Raw genomic sequence first — 24,014 nt, forward strand, 5'->3', positions numbered from 1 at the left:
TTTTACAGCTGAAAGTGAAAAATGTCATTTTTTTGCAAAAAAATCGTTACATTTTGATTAATAACAAAAAAAGTAAAAATGCCAGCAGCAATGAAATACCACCAAATGAAAGCTCTATTAGTGAGAAGAAAAGGAGGTAAAATTCATTTGTATGGTAAGTTGCATGACCGAGCGATAAACGGTGAAAGTAGTGTAGTGCCGAAGTGTAAAAAGTGCTCTGGTCATGAAGGGGGTTTCACCTAGCGGGGCTGAAGTGGTTAAATAATAAAGCATTTTTTTAAAAATATATGATTTTTTGATCATTCATTATAACACTTTATGGGGCAAGGTGACCAAAAAATTTGTTGTTTTAGCACAGTTTTTATTTATTATTACAGTGCTCACCTGAGGGGTTAGGTCATGTGACTTTTATAGAGCAGATCGTTACGGACATGGCAATACCTAATATGTATACTTTTTAAGGTTTTACACAATAATAGGATTTTTGAAACAAAAAAAAAAAAAATGATTTCTTAGGCCTCTTTCACATGGGCGTCATGTTTTTGGCCTGGCCCAGATAAGATGCGGGTGCGTTGCGGGAAAATGCACGATTTTTCCACTCGTGAGAAAAATCGCCATGTTTGGTACCCAAACCCGAACTTCTTCACAGAGGTTCAGGTTTGGGATCGGGGTTGTGAAGATTGCTATTATTTTCCCTTATAACCATGTTATATGGGAAAATAATACATTCTTAATACAGAATGCATAGTACAATAGGGCTGTAGGGGCTAAAAAAATAAATAAATAAATAAATAATTAATTAATAATTTAACTCGCCTTAATCCACTAAATTGCACAGCCCGGCTTCTCTTCTGTCTTCATCTTTGCTGTGCACAGGAAAAGGACCTGTGGTGACGTCACCACACTTATATAGACATAGCGTAAGCGCTTAACATCGCCCCTGTTCTGTCTCCGCCCCGGGTGACGCCCATCCAATACACTTCATAGGGGAGGAGGGGGATAGATTGACGCATGCGCATTGTGAATCAAGAGACGCAGAGATTACAGCGTGGAGTCCTACTTTTCACTATTGAGAACTAATTACCCTTATGGATCATGCGAAGTACAGCAACAATGCCCTAGTAAGGTAGTTTTTAATGTATATGGATCAGTTGTTTTTAAGCACAATGCACTTTATATAACTGTCACCATTATAATATATCGACACTAAGATTAGTAGTACAGATATGGTAACCTATATGGTTGCTACTGACTACGCAGATTGCACTTATGCTGTGGTTCACATTGAAGAGTGTTTTAGACTGAATGAATTGTAAAAGGGACGTTCACAGTTTGATCAACTAGTACTGATTTTTACATCATGAAATCAATGTAGGCACTTTATAATTCACTTGGCTTGAAAAAGGTTCTGAGAGAACCGAAATGTTGCTGTATGACATGTGTAAATAAATAGCAGAGTGCTGTGTATTTATATATATATATCTATATATATATATATATATATATATATATATATATTTTTTTTTTTTTTTACAGTGTTCACCTGAGGGGTTAGGTCATGTGATATTTTTATAGAGCTGGTTGTTACGGATGTGGCGATACCCAATATGTTTATTGTTTGACCTATTGTCTTAGGGCTCTTTCCCACTTGCGTTGTTCTGTTCCATCATAGAGTTCCGTCGTCGGTGCTCTATGCCGGAAGAATCCTGATCAGGATTATCCCCATGCATTCTGAATGGAGAGAAATCCGTTCAGGATGCACCAGGATGTCTTCAGTTCCGGATCGGAACGTTTTTTGGCTGGAGAAAATACCGCAGCATGCTGCGCTTTTTGCTCCGGCCAAAAATCCTGAACACTTGCCGCAAGGCCGGATCCGGAATTAATGCCCATTAATTGATCTGACGTTTAGCTTTTTCTGAATGGTTACCATGGCTTCCAGGACACTAAAGTCCTGTTTGCCATGGTAAAGTGTAGTGGGGAGCGGGAGAGCAGTATACTTACCGTCCGTGCGGCTCCCGGGGCGATTCAGAGTGACGTCAGAGCGCCCCACGCGCATGGATGACGTGATCGCGTGGATCACGTCATCCATGCGCATGGGGCACTCTGACGTCATTCTGGAGCGCCCCGGGAGCCGCACGGACGGTAAGTATACTGCTCCCCCCTACTACTTTAATAGCGTCCTAGCAGCCATAGTAACACTGAACGCATTTTGAAGACGGATCCGTCTTCAAATGCTTTCAGTTCACTTGCTTTTTTCCGGATCCGGTGTGTAATTCCGGCAAATGGAGTACACGACGGATCCGGACAATGCAAGTGTGAAAGAGCCCTTAGGTAGGATGTCATTTTTTGCGGGATGAGGTGACTGATTGGTACTATTTTGGGGGGCATACGTCGTTTTGATCGCTTGGTGTTGCTATTTTTGTGGTGTAAGGTGACAAAAATTGCTTTTATGTTTTACGGTTGTCACCTGAGGTGTTAGGTCATGTGATATTTTTATAGAGCTGATTGTTATGGACGCGGCGATACCTAATGGGTCTACTTTTTTAAATTTATTTAACACAATAATAGCATTTTTTAAACAAAAAAAATGGCGTTTTAATGGCTCCATGTTCTGAAAGCTATAGTGTTTTTTTTTTTTTTGTTTTTTTTTGTTAGCTATTTTCTTATTTAGGGGCTCATTTTTTGCGGGATGAGGTAAGACCTCTGGGGGACATTTAACTTAACATTTTTTTTTTTTCACTATTGATTTCTCCTGGAACTGGGGCTGACATAGTAGCCCCAGTTACAGAGGAAATACAGCCCCCAGAGAGGCTGTTCAAAAGCATACAGCACTGTTTAGCCTCAGTGCAGGGCTGATCAAGGTCTGTGGAAGACCCGACAACTCCTGCACTCTCCCCGCAGTCACATGACCACCAGGCCGGGACTGGAAGCATGGCGCTTCCTGATCTGTGGAAAAATAAAAATAAAAATAAATGTGACGCACAAGAGTAACTACAGCCCCAAGAGGTGCACTCAGTCGGGTGGACTCACCCTGTCCACTCCCAGAGGTAATAAATGTAAAATAAAATTAACTGGGCACTCTCAGGATATCTGCACCAATTGAATTTATTAGCATATATTACAATAGCACTAAACAACAGTATGTATTGGCGGTAATGATAGACACTATATAACAATATGTAAATAAACACACAACATGCAGTACTATGTAAAACAACTGGAAAATAGAGATCTAAAATGTGATAAAATCGAGGAATAAAATTGGAATACTTAATAGTAAAAATGATCGTATAAATACTCAGCTTCCTGATCTGTATACACAGTGCTTGCTGAGTGCTGTTTGCAGCGATTTAGAAGGCAGGGACACCTGGGAACTGTCCCTGCCTTCTCTCCAGGTTGCTCTACTGTCACAGCGGGTCCCACGCTCGGCAGCTACGTCCACAACGTCCATTCAGAGATAAAGATCAACCCATAGGACGTGTATATCCTATTGCCGGATTTGAAGTGGGTAAATACCAACAGATTTGCGTTTTACAATGAAATACATTTTACTGCAAAATGCTGAGTGTTTGAAATAACATAGTTCTAAAAAGAGACAGACAAGGGGAGAAATATCTACTGGGCATCTCTCATGTACACTGACAGGTCTCTCCATATACAGGTAATACCTGTAAATCTGGCAGGCTCGGGCAGGAAGCCAACCAGAGGGCACCGCTTAACGTGTCAAGCAATTAAAACTATGCTTTTTGTAAAAAATAAAAAATAAAAATAATTCTGTGTTTTGATGCCTTGATGGACTTATTATTAATAACTATGTAATGTGGGAGTCTGTCAGGGAATCATCAGTATGTAATAAATTAAAGGCAGAAACTTGTGCAATCACCTTTGAAAGATCCATAGGGCTGGGAAAAGACAGAATGCAAAGAATTTAAAATGACAGTCCTCAAGTTACTGTGAGGGATACCACCCCTCATGCCAGCTTGACGTCAACTATGTCGAGCTCACAAGACACAGTATGGTCCCTGGTTACCAAGACGTGACGCCCTCCTGGAGGAGCATGTAAGGTCAGCTTGGTACAGTTCACACAGACACCTCCTGTCCATGTGGGCAGGGAGGCAACAAGCTGAGAGAGCCTTTTCATTGCCGCAGTGAAACCGTGCTTTCTCAGCCCGGGTAATCTGCCACCAGCTTCTCGTTTGATATAAGGCGGGTCCGCTAATGAGATTATATAGGGTGAGAAACCAACCCGCGGTAGCTTATAACTAGGCCAAAACACGGACGTGGGGATTCGTGATCGAGATACAAGACAGCTCAAGATGAAATTATATATTTAATCACCTTAAGGGCACACTAGATCACACACTATACACAAAGAATATATACAGTGGTCTGAGGTTACAAATACAGGTAATATGGTACACACAGGATTACACAGAGCACAAGTCAGTTACCGGGCAGATAAATGTTCCTTTACGTTATGATTAGTCCTTTGTTGTATTTCCTGTATTTCCATGGAGGTCAGTGATGTCAGCTGGTTGCAGGTCCCTCTAAACACATGGCAAACCGTGACCCTCCTTCAGAGAAAAGACACGCCCGCTTGCTGGCACAAGACTTTTAACCTGTAGCCGTTCCCTCCCCTCCCCTCCCGGCCTTTGGGAAGGGCCCCCCCCCCTCTCTGGTGGGCTGGCAGCAAATGACCCACAAAACCCTTTAGGGTTCATACCTCCAGGCCAGAAGGTCACAGGGAGATGGTTCAGGGACCAACGGATCCGCCTGGGTGTGAAATTGTAAACAAAGGTGGCCTGCAAGAAGTTCCCTGGCATATGGCTGGGGCGTTAAAGCAGGGCCCTCCTGAGGCGTTCACTGCCTCTGCTATCTGACAGCTGATGGCTGGTGTGAGAACCATGGCTGCCATTCAACGAGAGCATTCCAAGAAATCTGTGTAGTCTCTGTGAGTAACAAAATAAAAATATGCATCCCTGGGATGGTCTCCGATTAAATTTTTTATTTTTTATTTGATAAACATTTTAACCCCTTCACAAGATCTTGGGTCTTTAACCTCTTCCAGATCGGGCCATTTACCCCCTTCCTGACCAGTCCTAATTTACATCTAACGTGTGTCACTTTATGTGGTAACTTTGAAACGCTTTTACTTATTTAAACCATTCAGAGATTGTACTTCATGTTAATGGTAAATAGAGTCAATATGTTTAATCTTTATTTATAAAAAAATCCAAAAGCTAACGAAAATGTGAAAAAATTAACTGTTTTCTAAATTTGAATTTCTCTGCTTTTAAGACAGATAGTGATACCTCATGAAATATTAACATTCCACATATGTTTAATATATGTTGGCATAATTTTAGTAATGTAATTTTATTTTTTAGGACTGCTAGAAGGTTTAGAATTTTAGAAGCAATTTTTGAAATTTTTAAGAAAATCAACTTGGGGTACTTTCACACTTGCAGCAGAGGATTCCGGCAATCCTGATGCAAACAGATGGCATTTGTCAGACTGATACAGATACGTCTGACAAAATGCATTGAAATATCGGATCCGTCTCTCCGGTGTCATCTGGAAAAACTGATCTGGTATTTTTTTTTTCCTTGCATATTTAAAGGTCTGCGCATACGCAGACCGGAAAACTGGATCCGTTTTGCCGGAACACTAATACATTTCAATGGAAATACAGTACAGACCAAACGTTTGGACACACCTTCTCATTCAAAGAGTTTTCTTTATTTTCATGACTTTTATAGTGTCACTTCCCCCATCTACTAATAATGATGGGGTTAAATAGCCCCTCCGACTTTATTAATTGTCTAAGGCAGGGAGGCTAATCAGATTCAGAAGGTATGCATACTATGGGAGTGGTTATGCATATTATCTCTAAAAAAGTCCTATTGTATTTTAGTCCGACTTGGACACTCATTTACCTAGGACTTTTTGGTATCACTGTGCTCCCATCACGTGACCCCCGCGATGTCAAGACATCCCAGAGACATGGGCGGACTATCGCGGTCACGTGATGCGGAAGTACATTGTTGCGTTCCACCTCGGCATTTGAGACGCAAGAAAGATTCGCCGCGCATGCGCAAACTGAATATTCGCTGCGCATGCGCGGGGAATGTTCGCGGCGCATGCGCGTGGAATGTTCGCCGCGCATGCGCAAATGCGACTTTTTTGGTCGCGTGATCGCATTACAGGCGCATCCTCCATGACGTCACATGGAGGCGACGGTAACTCGTTTGTGGAACACACATGGCCCCACAGCCCTTTAAAAGGGGCGTTTATCGCCACATTAGATGCCGGTCGCTCCATCACTGAAGACACCACCACCCTGGGTCTCAGCATTTCGGTGGGAAAAAGCTACACGCTTGACCGCTGCCACACAATAAGTAAGTAACTACCCTCCTTGGCTCCATGTGGGCTGTAGGCATACGTATGATGTTACATGATACTTACTTTCTTTGTTTCGGATATTATTCTTAGACTCAGCTACGAACTGACTCTAGTTACTGCCCCGTGTCCCCTGATGAATCCTGGGGCAAACCTTTTTTGAAGAAACGCGTCGGGACACTTAAGTATTCCTCTCACTTCTTAACCACCTCGGTGGTCATTCTTTGTGGTGGGGTTACGTTTTAAAATATATATATATGAGTGTTTTTTTGCTCCTCTGGACGGTTTCATGCCAGATGCACTAGGGCCTGACAGGGTCACCTACGCAGGTCAAGAGCTCCTGTCTGGGCCACCCCTTGCGGGGCATTTTTGGACCCCGTCCTGAGGATTTATGTTATAGGGTGGACTAGGCCAAGCAGGGACTGATTAGGGCTAGTCACTGTCATCTGACATTGCTGTGCCTGACTTGCTACCTATGGTCGTGTCCACCTCTTTTTCACACCATATATAATATACTGGTTTCCATCCATATACCAGTCTATGTATGTATGTATCAGTCTTACTTGTTGTTTGTCTGTAGGGGCCATCTTTTACTCCTATGATTTAATAAAAATGAATATTTTAATAGTTACTGCCCCCTTAGTTTATTGATCTTGTTCACCGAGCAGTAATCAGGGAGACACTCCTGTCTTCTCCTGACTGACCCTCTTCTCTTTTCGTAATTATACTACAGGGGAATGTCAGGATTTCTGAGTACGGGATTGGATAGGAACATATGGGTATCAGAGGCTAGCGTGGTTTTCTCTGAGCAGACCTTCGTTCAGAAAAAATACACACCCACTTTGAATGGCGCTTTCTCCGAACTTACCCGTCTCTATAGGGAACAAATCAGCTCCTGGTGGGAGGTGCAGGGCCTGGAGCACTATATTAAACAGGGAATAGTGCCCAGGGGTCTGCGAATCACTCTGTCCCCGGCACACCGTATCAGGAACCCGGAATTCCTGAAGAGCTGGGAGAGAGAGGCAACATCTAGTTCCCTAAGACTTATTCAGCTTCTCCTAGATGAGGAAAAGCAGGTTTTGGGTAGAGTCGAAAACAACCTCAACGAACAGATTGAGATTGCCAAGAAATTTCAGTCTGAACCAGAGTTCGCAACCAAGGAGGTACAGCTGCAAAACGCGGTGGAGAGGTTTCAATATCAACTCAAAGAACGCAAACATAAGCAGTTTAATAGAGATTCCCAGGACTTTCGGGACAATAGGGCTTATCAATTCCTGACCAATCCACCAATTACGCAGAACACAGATATTTCCTCCACGGACACCGAGATATCTGACGGGGAAAGAGAGGGACTCCCTAGGAATCGGGGGCGGGGACGAGGACGGGGGTCGAACAGGTCTAGGGGACGTAACTATCGTCCAAGACAGAATACACAGAACCCCCCCCAGAATACCCAGACACCAGCGTCAGACTCCCCTTTTTTAGACCAGGGGGCACACTATTACCCCCTGAGGAATCGGAAGATTCAGTCATAGACGGCACACCGGTGACTGTAGTCCCTCACCCCAACGACAAACGGATAATTAACCTCTCTTCTCGCACTCTCTCCCAAGCAGAACTGAAATTGTTGGGACGAGGACTTTCATTTGTCCCCACCAACAAGTTCGACGCGTTTAGGTGGATAAGGGATCTCCACCTTTTTGCACGGAAATTAAAGTGGCACAAGTTCCACAAGCTCAGGGACAAGAGAGAGAGCAGAGAACTGGGCGTTCCCGTGGACATCCTGAAGGATATACATCTCCTTTATAATCTAGACCAAACCCCACCGAACGCTGAAGGGCTAGGTCCATTTACAGCCCTCAAAAAGAAAAACACCCGAATGCCCCCGATGGGTGAGGTATCATGTGTTGATGTCTTCCTGGGACAGGTCACTACTGATCTATCCACTATACATCACATCCCACAAAAATTCAACTGCAGTAGGGAAGAGAGGATGGCGATTGCTGATCTGGAAAGGGATAAAGACATCATCATAAAGCCCTCAGACAAAGGAGGCAATATTGTAGTAATGAATAGATCGGCCTATCGGAGTATGTGTCTCGCAGTCCTGGAGGATGAGATGGGATATGAGATACTCCCCAGCAATCCTACGGCTGCACTACAGGGGACTCTGAGACACATCCTGGATAGAGCTAAGAAAGCCTCCCTCATCAGTGGAGAGGAATATGAATTTTTATATCCACTCCATCCGGTCACGGCTACATTTTATTGTCTGCCGAAAGTCCACAAGGAGACAACCCCCATCAGGGGACGCCCAATTGTCTCTGGGGTAGGGAGTCTTTCCCAAAACAGTGGCATCTACGTGGACAGGGTGTTACGCCCCTTTGTGTCATCCCTGCCGTCCTACATTAGGGACACGGGGGATCTTCTAGGTAAACTTGAGGACATCTGTATCGAGCCACACTGGTTTTTGGCGTCTGTGGACGTGGAGGCCCTGTATTCCTCCATCCCCCATGAGTGCGGTTTGGAGGCAAGCGGCCATTTTTTAAAAACCAGGGGTCAACAATTTGTGGAGCACAATACCTTCACTTTGGAACTATTGAGGTTCATATTGGTGAGCAACTTTTTTCTGTTTGATGGATCTGTGTACCACCAGCTCAGGGGCACCGCGATGGGTAGCTCTTGTGCCCCATCGTATGCTAATTTGCTCCTGGGCTGGTGGGAGGAGTCGGTGGTATTTGCCGAACCAACACCATGGTTCTCGGACATGATCGCTCTCTGGTCCCGCTACATCGACGATATATTCGTGTTGTGGAGCGGACCAGAGAGCGATTTTGAAAGGTTCATCTCCGAGTTGAACATTAACAATTTCAACTTGAGGTTCACCTCGGTGATCATGGAGGATTGCCTCCCCTTTCTAGATGTGGTGATTTGCAGGGATGGGAGAGGTGGGCTCAGCACTTCCATCTACCGCAAACCCACTTCCACCAATTCTCTCCTCAGGTGGGACAGTTGCCACCCTGTGCCCCTCAAGAGAGGTATTCCGACCGGACAGTACCTTAGGTTGAAACGCAACTGTTCAGAACCGGGGGACTTCAGACGCCAGGCGAGGGACCTCAGAGCAAGATTTCAGGAGAGGGGGTACCCTGATAGGACTCTTCGCCTGGCGTATGAGAAGACCAAATTACGTACGCGGACTGAACTTCTCCACCCCGTAACCAGCAAGGAGAAAGAACCTCAAGGTACTGTCCGGATGATAGGAACGTTTGATGCCGCAGCCTCCCAAGTCAGGAGGATCCTGTCACGACACTGGAAGACACTTCTAATGGACCCGGACCTCACAGATGTCTTGGGCCCGAGCGTCTCACTCACGTTCCGAAGAGGCAACAATTTGCGAGACAGGCTAGTACATAGCCACTTCGCCCCAACGACTAAGCCACGGACATGGCTGAATACACCCGTGACAGGCTGCCACAGATGTGGACATTGCAGCTTCTGTGGCAGCCTCTCACAAGGTAAGTCCTTCACTGGAGAACCGAACAACACGGTCTATCAGGTGAAGGACTTCATGAATTGCCGCACGGTGGGCGTGATATACCTGGTAACATGTGTGTGCGGACTCCGATACATAGGAAAAACATTCAGAGAACTACGCAAGCGCATGGGAGAACACCTAGGGGATATTCGTAACAACAAGGACACCCCCATAGCACGCCACGTGCAGATGGCACATGACGGACGCACCTCGGCTATTTCATTCATGGCCATTGAACGGGTGCATAAACCCACACGAGGGGGCGACTGGAACAGGCTCATCTTACAGAGAGAGTGCTGGTGGACCTTCACCCTTAATACAGTCACCCCTCAGGGCCTAAATGAACAAATCAATTTCACCTGTTTCCTCTAAATATCATAGATTCCTATCGTACTTCTGATACCGGCCAATCCTGGTCATTTAAACTCTGTATACCCGGTCTAAATAGGGGAACAGTGGATAGGCACTACCACGTCCTCTCAAACGTGAGGGACGGTGGGGTTATGATCCAACCAGACCAAAGAGCATGTTCTTGCTCCCCCCCGCTCCCTTTATAGTGTCACTTCCCCCATCTACTAATAATGATGGGGTTAAATAGCCCCTCCGACTTTATTAATTGTCTAAGGCAGGGAGGCTAATCAGATTCAGAAGGTATGCATACTATGGGAGTGGTTATGCATATTATCTCTAAAAAAGTCCTATTGTATTTTAGTCCGACTTGGACACTCATTTACCTAGGACTTTTTGGTATCACTGTGCTCCCATCACGTGACCCCCGCGATGTCAAGACATCCCAGAGACATGGGCGGACTATCGCGGTCACGTGATGCGGAAGTACATTGTTGCGTTCCACCTCGGCATTTGAGACGCAAGAAAGATTCGCCGCGCATGCGCAAACTGAATATTCGCTGCGCATGCGCGGGGAATGTTCGCGGCGCATGCGCGTGGAATGTTCGCCGCGCATGCGCAAATGCGACTTTTTTGGTCGCGTGATCGCATTACAGGCGCATCCTCCATGACGTCACATGGAGGCGACGGTAACTCGTTTGTGGAACACACATGGCCCCACAGCCCTTTAAAAGGGGCGTTTATCGCCACATTAGATGCCGGTCGCTCCATCACTGAAGACACCACCACCCTGGGTCTCAGCATTTCGGTGGGAAAAAGCTACACGCTTGACCGCTGCCACACAATAAGTAAGTAACTACCCTCCTTGGCTCCATGTGGGCTGTAGGCATACGTATGATGTTACATGATACTTACTTTCTTTGTTTCGGATATTATTCTTAGACTCAGCTACGAACTGACTCTAGTTACTGCCCCGTGTCCCCTGATGAATCCTGGGGCAAACCTTTTTTGAAGAAACGCGTCGGGACACTTAAGTATTCCTCTCACTTCTTAACCACCTCGGTGGTCATTCTTTGTGGTGGGGTTACGTTTTAAAATATATATATATGAGTGTTTTTTTGCTCCTCTGGACGGTTTCATGCCAGATGCACTAGGGCCTGACAGGGTCACCTACGCAGGTCAAGAGCTCCTGTCTGGGCCACCCCTTGCGGGGCATTTTTGGACCCCGTCCTGAGGATTTATGTTATAGGGTGGACTAGGCCAAGCAGGGACTGATTAGGGCTAGTCACTGTCATCTGACATTGCTGTGCCTGACTTGCTACCTATGGTCGTGTCCACCTCTTTTTCACACCATATATAATATACTGGTTTCCATCCATATACCAGTCTATGTATGTATGTATCAGTCTTACTTGTTGTTTGTCTGTAGGGGCCATCTTTTACTCCTATGATTTAATAAAAATGAATATTTTAATAGTTACTGCCCCCTTAGTTTATTGATCTTGTTCACCGAGCAGTAATCAGGGAGACACTCCTGTCTTCTCCTGACTGACCCTCTTCTCTTTTAGATTCACAATGAAGGCATCAAAACTATGAATTAACACATGTGGAATTATATACATAACAAAAAAGTGTGAAACAACAGAAAATATGTCATATTCTAAGTTCTTTAAAGTAGCCACCTTTTGTTTTGATTACTGCTTTGCACACTCTTGGCATTCTCTTGATGAGCTTCAAGAGGTAGTCACCTGAAATGGTTTCCACTTCACAGGTGTGCCCTGTCAGGTTTAATAAGTGGGATTTCTTGCCTCATAAATGGGTTTGGGACCATCAGTTGCGTTGTGGAGAAGTCAGGTGGATACACAGCTGATAGTCCTACTGAATAGACTGTTAGAATGTGTATTATGGCAAGAAAAAAGCAGCTAAGTAAAGAAAAACGAGTGGCCATAATTACTTTAAGAAATAAAGGTCAGTCAGTCCGAAAAATTGGGAAAACTTTGAAAGTGTCCCAAGTGAAAGTCACAAAAACCATCAAGCGCTACAAAGAAACTGGCTCACATGCGGACCGCCCCAGGAAAGGAAGACCAAGAGTCACCTCTGCTGCGGAGGATAAGTTCATCCGAGTCACCAGCCTCAGAAATCGCAGGTTAACAGCAGCTCAGATTAGAGACCAGGTCAATGCCACACAGAGTTCTAGCAGCAGCCACATCTCTAGAACAACTGTTAAGAGAAGACTGTGTGAATCAGGCCTTCATGGTAGAATATCTGCTAGGAAACCACTGCTAAGGACAGGCAACAAGCAGAAGAGACTTGTTTGGGCTAAAGAACACAAGGAATGGACATGAGACTAGTGGAAATCTGTGCTTTGGTCTGATGAGTCCAAATGTGAGATCTTTGGTTCCAACCACCATGTCTTTGTGCGACGCAGAAAAGGTGAACGGATGGACTCTACATGCCTGGTTCCCACCGTGAAGCATGGAGGAGGAGGTGTGATGGTGTAGGGGTGCTTTGCTGGTGACACTGTTGAGGATTTATTCTAAATTTAAGGCATACTGAACCAGCATGGCTACCACAGCATCTTGCAGCGGCATGCTATTCCATCCGGTTTGCGTTTAGTTGGACCATCATTTATTTTTCAACAGGACAATGACCACAAACACCCCTCCAGGCTGTGTAAGGGCTATTTGACCATGAAGGAGAATGATGGGGTGCAGTCACCGGACCTGAACCCAATCGAGATGGTTTGGGGTGAGCTGGACCACAGAGTGAAGGCAAAAGGGCCAACAAGTGCTAAGCATCTCTGGGAACTCCTTCAAGACTGTTGGAAGACATTTCAGGTGACTACCTCTTGAAGCTCATCAAGAGAATGCCAAGAGTGTGCAAAGCAGTAATCAAAGAAATAGGTGGCTACTTTGAAGAACCTAGAATATGACATATTTTCAGTTGTTTCACACTTTTTTGTTATGTATATAATTCCACATGTGTTAATTCATAGTTTTGATGCCTTCAGTGTGAATCAAAAATTTTCATAGTCATGAAAATAAAGAAAACTCTTTGAATGAGAAGGTGTGTGTCCAAACTTTTGGTCTGTACTGTATATGCCGGATCCGGCATGTATTCAGGATTTTTGGTCAGAGAGAAAACTGCAGCATGCTGCAGTATTTTCTCCGGCCAAAAAACGTAAGAGGGACTGAACTGATGCATCCTGAATGGAATGCTCTCCATTCAGAATGCATTAGGATTAAACTGATCACTGTGACGGAACTCAACACCGGAAAAGAAAAACACTAGTGTAAAAGTACCATTAGAAAGTCAACTTTTTAAAAGGACCAGTTCAGTTCTGAAGTCACTTTGTGGGGCTTACATAATAGAACCAATCCATAAATGACCCCATTTTAGTAAGGACACCCCTCAAACTATTCAAAACTGGTTTTAGAAATGTTGCTAACCCTTTAGGTATTACACAGGAATTAATTAAAAGGAAAATAGAGGTGACATTTCAAAATGTCCTTTTTTTGCAGATTTTCCATTTTAATAATTTTTTTCCTGGAACACACCAAGGGTTAACAACAAAACAAACCTCAATATTTATTACCTTGATTCTGCAGTTTGTAGAAACACCCCATATGTGGTTGTATACCGCTGTTTGGGCACAGAATCAAGGCACAGTAGGCAAGAAGCGCCATATGGTTTTTGGAGGGCAGATTTTGCTGGAATGGTCTTCGGGCACCATGTTGCATTTGAAGAGGCCCTTAGGTAATCCCACAGTAAAAACTGCCAATAAGTGAAATTTTGTAAACTACACCACCCAAGGAATTTAAGAGGTGTAGCGAGCACTTCACTTAACAGCAGTTTCATAGAATTTTTAATACTTGGGTGTGAAAAAAATAAAAATAAATGGAAATGGAAACTATTCCCATTTCCCCCCCGAATTTGCTACCCCACTTTCTCCTGAATTTGTCCTCAAACTGTTAATTGGGGATAAGCCAGGGCTCAGAAAGGAAGGAGTGGCATCTCGATTTTCTAACATGGAATTTTCTTTCATGGTTTCTAAGAGCAATAACTTGGTTTTATTTTTTGTTGAATAGTTGCGTGAGGGCTTATTTTGTGCAAGACAAGCTGTAGTTTTTATTGGCACCATTTTGGGGTACATTTGGCTTTGTGGTTGCTTTTTTTTTCAAATTTTTGGGAGGTGAAATCACAAAAAAAAGCTGTTATTTTTTCAAATTTTTGTATTTATTTTTTTCAACGTTCACTTGATGGGGTAGATCATGTGATATTTTTATAGATCCGGTCATTACGGAAGCAACAATACCAAATATGTGTATTTAAAAAATAAAATAAAATATATAGACATTTGTTATTGTTGCTTCCGTTTTCCCCCCCCCCATGTATATGGCTATAGTCTCGCGTGAGGCCTTGTTTTTTGTGGGACGAGGTGATTTTTTTATTGCTACATACGACTTTTTGATTGATTGATATTATGTTTTTTTGTGAGGTGACAATTGTTATGGATGCGGTGATGCCAAATGTCTTATTTTTCACACTTCACACAATGAGCATATTTAGAAAAAAAGAAATCATGTTTTTGTGTTGCAATTTTCATAGAGCCGTATTTTTATTTTATTTTTCTGGCTATGGTTTTGTGTGGGGCTCATTTTTTGCAGGATGAGGTGACTTTTTTATTGCTACCATTCTGGGGTACAAACAACCTTTTGACTGATTAACAGGGAGGTGAACTGAAAAAAAAAAAAACTGTCTTGGTGCCATGTTTAATTATTTGTTTACGGCGTTCACGTGATGAGGTAGATCATATGATGATATTATAGTGCCGGTTGTTGCGGACGCGGTGATACCAAATACGTCTAATTTTATTTTTCTTCTTCTATTTAAAAAAAAAAATATTTATAACGGATTTGGGGTGGACTTTTTTTTTTTATGTGAAACTCTTCCCCCCCGACATAGTAGCCCCAGTTACAGGGGAAATACACCCCCCAGAGAGGCTGTACAGCATAAGCCTCAGTGCAGGGCATAAGCCTCAGTGCATAGACATCAATCAGCCTCAGTGCAGGGCTGATTGAGGTCTATGGAAGACCCGACAGCAGCTGCACTCACCCGGCCCCGGTGATCACATGACCACCAAGCAGGGACACGAAGCAGCATAGCGCTTCCTGATCTGTATATTATCGCTCGTTGAGCGCTGTGTATACAGCGATCTAGAACGGTCCCTTGTCTTCTCTCTGGGGTGCCCTGCTGTCACTGACAGCGGCCACCCGCTCAGCAGGTGCACGATTAGCATGCAGCTGTCATCTCTGAATGGACGTTCCAGAACTTCCATTCAGAGTTAAAACGACCGCCCAAGGACGTTTATAGTCAATAGGCGGTTGGGAAGTGGTTAATGGTGGAGCCTGCTTTGGAGCAAGCGCCAAAGCCGCCAGGTGCCTGCTGTTTCATACAGCAGACATCTGCAGCTAATGACCATGGCATCTGAGGGGGGCTAAAACACGGCAGCACGTGCTTTTGGGTAAGGAATGCCTCCCCGGGAAGGGATCGGGGAAGACGTTCCTTTACAGTAATGAGCCTGAGCTAAGCTTCCAGGCTAATTACTTGTATATATCCAGAGGATAGATCATCAGTTAAATGAAAGTGCAGAACCCCTTTAATTGGCTGTTCTACAATACCAGACACAAGCTTAAGGCAGGTGTAGTGTCATTGCTGTAAGAAAGCAGCATGTTCTTCCAATCCTATACAACTGCACAATCTTGTTCAAGTACATAATGGCTCTGTGTGTCATTTGGTGCTCTTACAACAAAAAAGGGACTAAAACCTGTCCTCATCGAGATCGTCTGGTAATTTCTTTTTTTTTTTCTGGAGCAAAGTCTTTTATTCTCATTTTTAATATTACCATTTACTGCTCCTCACTGATTTAATCAATGTAATCGAGGAAAAAAAATCCTCAATGTAGTTTGCCTGCATCGAGGATTCGTTTAAATCACGTGACCACGGAGCGTGAGTGAAGTGAAGGTTCTCACTCACCGCTCCGTGGCATCCCAACTCGGCACTGCGCTGGCCGGGGCCTTGCGTACACACATTGTCAGCGTGATGGCTGATGCTGTGTGACGTCAGGTCCTTCACAGTGCATGCTGGGATGAAGACGCGTCTCCTCCGGATTCCATGCGTCAGCGCACGCCACACTGCCAGGAAAGGTAAGTATATAGTTAGCGGCGGGGGGATCCTGTGATGGCGGCGGGCACCTGTGATTTGGCATGGAGGGGCTGATCTGATGGGAGTGGGGGACATGGTGGATGGCACGGAGGCACTGGGGAAGGGGGACATCATGGAAGTGTGGATGGCAGTGTCATCATGGGGACACTGGGGGAGATGGCATAGGGGGGCTGATCTGATGGCACTGGGGGACATGGTGGATGGCATGGAGGCACTGGGGAAGGGGGACATCATGGCAATCTGGATGGCATGGAAAGGCTGATGGCAGTGCCATCATGGGGGCATTGGGCGATATGGCATGGAGGTGCGGATCTGATGGCACTGGGGGAGTGGGGGACATGGCAATCGATGGCATGGGGGGTCTGGCTCTAATTGCAGGAAGGGAGGGTCTGATGGTGGTAGCCTGGGGGCCTGATCACGGTGGCATGGGGGTCTGATTGGGGGCTTGCAGCATGGGAGGACTGATTTGAGGACAAGACTGACCTGGAAGGGGTCTTATCAAAATGCTATGTCACTATGCAGCATTTTTTGTCCAGATCTCCATTACAGTCAATGGGCATCTAGCTATGACAGATGCAGCCATTGAACTCCGGCAGCCTGTTCCTCCACCGGAACAAACTTAACCTTAGATACACATTCGGTCAGAAGAACAGCATGCTTGAGTAGTCCGTATTGGGTATAGCCGGATACAAACAGCCATATGCTCTCATTGACTATAATGTGGTCCAAGGCCATCTGGCCATGTTCCAGCATAATGCTGGGTATCGTCCAAAGTTTTTTTTTTTTTTGTCCGGCCAAAACCCAGCTTGAATGCTGTAACAAGGATGGACCCCATTACAGTTAATCGCTGCAGCAGCCAGCAGATAACCCAGCTATACCCGATATGGTACATTCTGGCTGTTTTTCTGACAGAATGTATATTGCAGCTGTGAAAGAAGCCTTGTGTGCGCAATTATGTGCTATACCACTGTAAGAAATAAAAATCATTATAGTTTTTTTACAAAGAAATATGTTATTTTAAGAAGGTTTTTCTTATTAGAGTACTCGATTAATCGTAAAAATAAAAATCGATAGAATACTCGATTACTAAAATAATCGTTTACTGCAGCCCTACTCCTGACATGTCCGTTTTAATAGCTACGTGCATTTCCCACGTAATAACAATTCTGGAGCATCTATTCTTATGGCTCTATGTTGTGCCATTCCTGTATTATTTCTACTAGACGTTATGGATGACTTACTATTAGCCTTCAGTAAGGTACAGAGGGGAGGTAACCAGGTTCAGTAAGGTACAGAGGGGGTACCTGCACAGACTCAGACTCACTCTATCCAGCCAGTGCTTCCATTTTCAGACTTTGCAGGTACAGCCCCCCAACTGGTTACCTCCCCCTACCTTACTGCAGGCTAACAGCAATTCATTCATAATTTCTAGTAGAAATAATAGAGGAATGGGACAACATAGAGCCATAAGAATAGATGCTCCAGAATTGTTATTACATGGGAAATGCATGAAACTACTAAAAAAGACATGTCAGGAGTGGTGAAAGGTACTCTTTAAAGTACACAGTTTTACCCTCTATAGGGCAAGGTTACTATATACCTCTAAGTTTGCAAATTCCAAGGAAAGGATGAGATTATTCATAAAGAAGGAAAATAATATTTCGGTCTACATTCAGGACACACTGATGTTAATGTCAGTAGTGGTTAGGGCACCAGTAACCCTGATGTCTAGGCACCTGGACTTTGCACCTAAAGCTGTGAAAAAAAACTGCTGCAAGATGAAGCAACATTATCTGGTCTATTGATTTGCTACAGTACAGTAAGCCATAAAGTGGGGGGAGGGGCATAAATAGAATGATTGATAGTGTTCTGTGCATTACTGTGTATTCAGAGATAGTTTGTCAACCTCCAAATAGGGCCACCCACTGGACTACTAAGCAAAGAAGGAACAGGTTGACATGAATTGAAATAAAAAAGTTTCACAGAATCTTTTTCTACTAAACAATATTTCCGGCCAGTCCCTCCCACTGAATAAATTGCTCCCTGCAGATGGGTACGCTTTTTACCCTCTTACAGTGAGACAGATCAGCACAGGAACTCTCAGAAGTCTGTAAATCACAACACTGCAAATGGATACGATACAGTATTGCAATTACAGTAACACACCTCTTCCCAATGTTTAGGGACTGATACCATTAGTCAACCATGAGAACCAGATTTTGCCAAATTTTTCATGGCGATTTTGACTTATGAACATAAAGCTTATACTTTGGAGATGGAACAATTATGCAGCACAGTCATTTATTACATGGAGGGAGAAAATGAGCACTTCAGACTACAAAATAAATACAAGCACTTCATTGCTTAAAAATCTTTTCCTTACCTACAAAACTGCAAAAATGCAGCCTTCAGCAGTTTAGTCTTATCATCATGCGGTATAGTCTCTGCTCTTGAAGATGGCTCTACAGATGTAGCCTTTAATAGAGAAAAACGGCTAATCAGCATTAAGGGAGGTACACAACATGTAAGAAAATCTGTACACAAATGAATGTTTTTAATTTCTACAGTGGAATATTAATGCCATTAATGTCCTATTGGCGAGGACAGTATCATGTCCCTTAGTTCTCCCCCCCAAAAGTTGCATGGTTGGCCCATTATAGTTAATGGTCTACAATGTGATTTGGTTAAAGGGAACCTGTCAATTCCAAAACAACCCCCCAGAATAGCATAAGTAGTGTATAGTGTATATGAGGCCAAGTCTGATTATATAATTTTTATCTTCATACTTACATGGATTCTGATGCTGAGCTCCTACAAGCCAGCAGTAAAATGCAATGAGAGGACTCCTCCTCGAGTACAGGTGGAGTAGGAGTACAGAGTAAGAATCCAAGTGAAAATGAACATAAAAATTACATAAAACATCATATACCACTTAGGCTACTTTCACACTTGCGGCAGTGTGATACGGCGGGCAGTTCCGTCGTCGGAACTGGCCGCCGGATCCGGAGCTGACTAAAAGCATTTGTGAGACGGATCCGGATGCGGATCCGTCTCACAAATGCATTGCAAGGACGGATCCGTCTCTCCGCTTGTCATGCGGACAGACGGATCCGTCTTGTACATTTTTTCACATTTTTGCCGATCTGCGCATGCGCATGCCGGAACGACGGATCCGGCATTCTGAATGCCGGATCCGGCGCTAATACATTCCTATGGGAAAAAAAGCCGGATCCGGCGTTCAGGCATGTATTCAGTTTTTTGGGCCGGAGAGAAAACCGTAGCATGCTGCGGTTTTCTCTTTTGCCTGATCAGTCAAAACGACTGAACTGAAGACATCCTGATGCAAACTGAACGGATTACTCTCCATTCAGAATGCATGGGGATAAAACTGATCAGTTTTTTTCCGGTATAGAGCCCCTGTGACGGAACTCTATGCCAGAAAAGAAAAACGCAAGTGTGAAAGTACCCTTACTCTAGTTTAGGGGTGTTTTGTAGCTGACAAATTCCCTTTAAAAAAGTCTGGGCAAGAGGAAGGAGCACAGCACTATTTTAGCAATGCTGCCAACAGAGTTCACGGACAGCAAGTTGACAGTGGTTGGACAATAATATTCCAAAGGGTTTGTAAGAACAGCTTTCTTCTAAGACAACAGCTGAAAATGCTGAAAAAAGTTAAAGCACCACTCTGGAGATCAGAGCCTGAAATGAGGCATGTCTCGCACTATGTCCCGATGCGTCTTGTGCCCCATGATGTCCCCTGTGCCTCTGATCACCCCTGCTTGTGGTCCTCTCCCTCCAGTGAGGTGGAGGCTCAATAAGGAAGCAGACGCCATCAGCAGTGAGTGTCAGCTGTAACATACAGCTGACACTCTGCTGTAATGGCTGAGATTGGTGCTGGCATCGATCTCTGCCATTTAACCTCTTGGATGCTACGGTCAGTAGCCGCCCGTGGCATCCATCGGGTTAACAGACGGAGGGGGCTACCTCTCTCTCCCCCCGCCAATCGGGCCACCGTGCTCGACGGCAACTGACTCATTTGTAAGGAATGCAGATGCCCAATGGTTACCAAGCCAATCAGACACAGTGGCAGTGTAATACTGATAGTACACTGCAATAGTATTTCAATGCACTGTACAGCAATCAGACACAGTGTGACTTGATAAAAAAAAAGTGTAAAAATAAATATATATATATATATATATATATATATATATATATATATATATATATAGAAATGTAAATTAAATAAATTGCCTTTTCCCATATCCGCTGATTTACAATTAATTAAAAAATGAAAAAGTAAACAAACATATAATTGGTATCTTCATGTCCGTAACGGCCTGATCTATAAAAGTAACATGCTACTAATCCCACACGAAGAACGCTGTAAAAAAAAAAAAAAAAAAACTATGAAATTGCTGTTTTTGTCACCTCACCTCTACAAAAAATTTAAAGAGGACCTTTCAACTGGAAAAACATTGTGAACTAAGTATCCTGACATACAGCGGCGCCCAGGGATCTCACTGCACTTACTATTATCCCTGGACGCCGCTCCGTTCTCCCGTTATGTCCTCCGGTATCTTCGCTCAGTAAGTTATAGTAGGCGGAGACAACAGGAGAACGGAGCGGCGCCCACGGATAATAGTAAGTGCAGGGAGATCCCTGGGCGCCGCTGTATATGTAAGGATACTTGGTTCACAATGGTTTTCCAGGTGAAAGGTCCTCTTTAATAATAAACAGTGATCAAAAAGTCTAATGTACCAATGATACCAATAAAAATGTTATGCTGAAAAAGTAGTAAAACATAAAGACAAATTTGTTATCAACATAATCGTATCAACCCACAGAATAAAATTATCATAACATATACAGGTCCTTCTCAAAAAATTAGCATATTGTGATAAAGTTCATTATTCTCTGTAATGTGCTGATAAACATTAGACTTTCATATATGTTAGATTCATTACACACCAACTGAAGTAGTTCAAGTCTTTTATTGTTTTAATATTGATGATTTTGGCATACAGCTCATGAAAACCCAAATTTCCTATCTCAAAAAATTAGCATATTTCATCCGACCAATAAAAGAAAAGTGTTTTTAATACAAAAACAGTCAACCTTCAAATAATTATGTTCAGTTATGCACTCAATACTTGGTCGGGAATCCTTTTGCAGAAATCACTGCTTCAATGCGGCGTGGCATGGAGGCAATCAGCCTGTGGCACTGCTGAGGTGTTATGGAGGCCCAGGAGGCTTCACTGCGGCGTGGCATGGAGGCAATCAGCCTGTGGCACTGCTGAGGTGTTATGGAGGCCCAGGATGCTTCGATAGCGGCCTTAAGCTCATCCAGAGTGTTGGGTCTTGCGTCTCTCAACTTTCTCTTCCCAATATCCCACAGATTCTCTATGGGGTTTAGGTCAGGAGAGTTGGCAGGCCAATTCAGCACAGTAATACCATGGTCAGTAAACCATTTACCAGTGGTTTTGTCACTGTGAGCAGGTGCCAGGTCGTGCTGAAAAATGAAATCTTCATCTCCATAAAGCTTTTCAGCAGATGGAAGCATGAAGTGCTCCAAAATCTCCTGATAGCTAGCTGCATTGACCCTGCCCTTGATAAAACACAGTGGACCAACACCAGCAGCTGACATGGCACCCTAGACCATCACTGACTGTGGGTACTTGACACTGGACTTCAGGCATTTTGGCATTTCCCTCTCCCCAGTCTTCCTCCAGACTCTGGCACCTTGATTTCCGAATGACATGCAACAGTCCAGTGCTGCTTCTCTGTAGCCCAGGTCAGGCGCTTCTGCCGCTGTTTCTGGTTCAAAAGTGGCTTGACCTGGGGATTGCGGCACCTGTAGCCCATTTCCTGCACACGCCTGTACACGGTGGCTCTGGATGTTTCTACTCCAGACTCAGTCCACTGCTTCCGCAGGTCCCCCAAGGTCTGGAATCGGTCCTTCTCCACAATCTTCCTCAGGGTCCGGTCACCTCTTCTCGTTGTGCAGCGTTTTCTGCCACACTTTTTCCTTCCCACAGACTTGCCACTGAGGTGCCTTGATACAGCACTCTGGGAACAGCCTATTCGTTCAGAAATTTCTTTCTGTGTCTTACCCTCTTGCTTGAGGGTGTCAATGATGGCCTTCTGGACAGCAGTCAGGTCGGCAGTCTTACCCATGATTGTGGTTTTGAGTAATGAACCAGGCTGGGAGTTTTTAAAAGCCTCAGGAATCTTTTTCAGGTGTTTAGAGGTAATTAGTTGATTCAGATGATTAGGTTAATAGCTTGTTTAGAGAACCTTTTCATGATATGCTAATTTTTTGAGATAGGAATTTTGGGTTTTCATGAGCTGTATGCCAAAATCATCAATATTAAAACAATAAAAGGCTTGAACTACTTCATTTGGTGTGTAATGAATCTAAAATATATGAAAGTCTAATGTTTATCAGTACATTACAGAAAATAATGAACTTTATCACAATATGCTAATTTTTTGAGAAGGACCTGTATACCGCACGAGGAACTCCATTAAAAAAAAAAAAAAATTCTGCCCACCTTACCTTCCCAAAAATTTTATAAAAAGTCAAAGATCAAAAGGACATATGTACCCGAAGAGGATACCAATAAAAACAAGTCCTCACACAGCTACATTGGTGAAAAAATAAAGTTATAGATGTTAGTATATGGCAATGCAAAATATCTATTTTTAGCACAAAAGGGATTTTATGCTGATAAAGTAGTAAAACATTTAAAAAAAACACAAAAAAAACCCACAAATTTGTTATTGCCATAAGCGCATGAGGAACCCCATAAAAAAAATAATAATAATCAAAATCACTGAAAGAATTACAATTTGTGGCCACCTCACATCCTCTCCTGTGACTCTGCTCTCTGGGAGAGTGGAGAGTCCGGGGTTGTGACACTTTATAGTTTGGACCAAATGTGCTAAGTTAGGTGTGAGTGGTTAGCGTCCCCCACGATGCTAGGGAGGCTCACTCCGTCACAACCTGCTATTTGCTACAATTTTTGAAAACTGACTTGAGTCACTTTATAGAGCTTACATAATAGAAAACACCATGTTCCAATTTTAGAAACTGCATCCCTCAAATGATTCTACATTGATTTTCCAAACTTTTTTTTTTTAACCCTTTAGGTGTTCCACAGAAATTAAAAAGGAAAATAAAAATGAAATTTCCTTTTTTTTTCTTTACAGATTTTCCATTTTAATTCATTCTCCAGTAACATTTCAAAGTTTAACCACCAAATAATTCTCAATATTTAACACCCTGATTCTGCAATTTACAGAAACATCCCCTATGTGGTCGTAAACTGCTGTATGGGCACATGGCAGGGCTCAAAATGGAAGGAGCACCATATGGTATTTGGGTGGCAGATTTCACAGGAATAATTTTCAGGCACCATGTCACTTTTGAAGACACCCTTACAGTGTAACTCCCCCAAAGTGACCCCATTTTGTAAAACTGATTTTACAAACGTTGTTAACCCTTTTG

At 43.7% G+C, this 24,014-nt stretch overlaps 1 protein-coding gene across 1 annotated transcript in view; it reads right to left on the reverse strand.

Moving 5' to 3' along the window:
• The window catches only part of NUP133 (nucleoporin 133), a 279,976-nt gene that overhangs the window by 149,361 nt on the left and 106,601 nt on the right, over window positions 1–24,014 (reverse strand). The window contains exon 12 of the mRNA XM_044292116.1: window positions 18,891–18,982. Within this exon, the coding sequence (XP_044148051.1) occupies window positions 18,891–18,982 (92 nt within the window). The remainder of the gene's footprint in view (window positions 1–18,890; window positions 18,983–24,014) is intronic.

Source organism: Bufo gargarizans, chromosome 4, assembly GCF_014858855.1.
Source record: "Bufo gargarizans isolate SCDJY-AF-19 chromosome 4, ASM1485885v1, whole genome shotgun sequence".
In the NCBI taxonomy this organism is placed as follows: domain Eukaryota; kingdom Metazoa; phylum Chordata; class Amphibia; order Anura; family Bufonidae; genus Bufo; species Bufo gargarizans.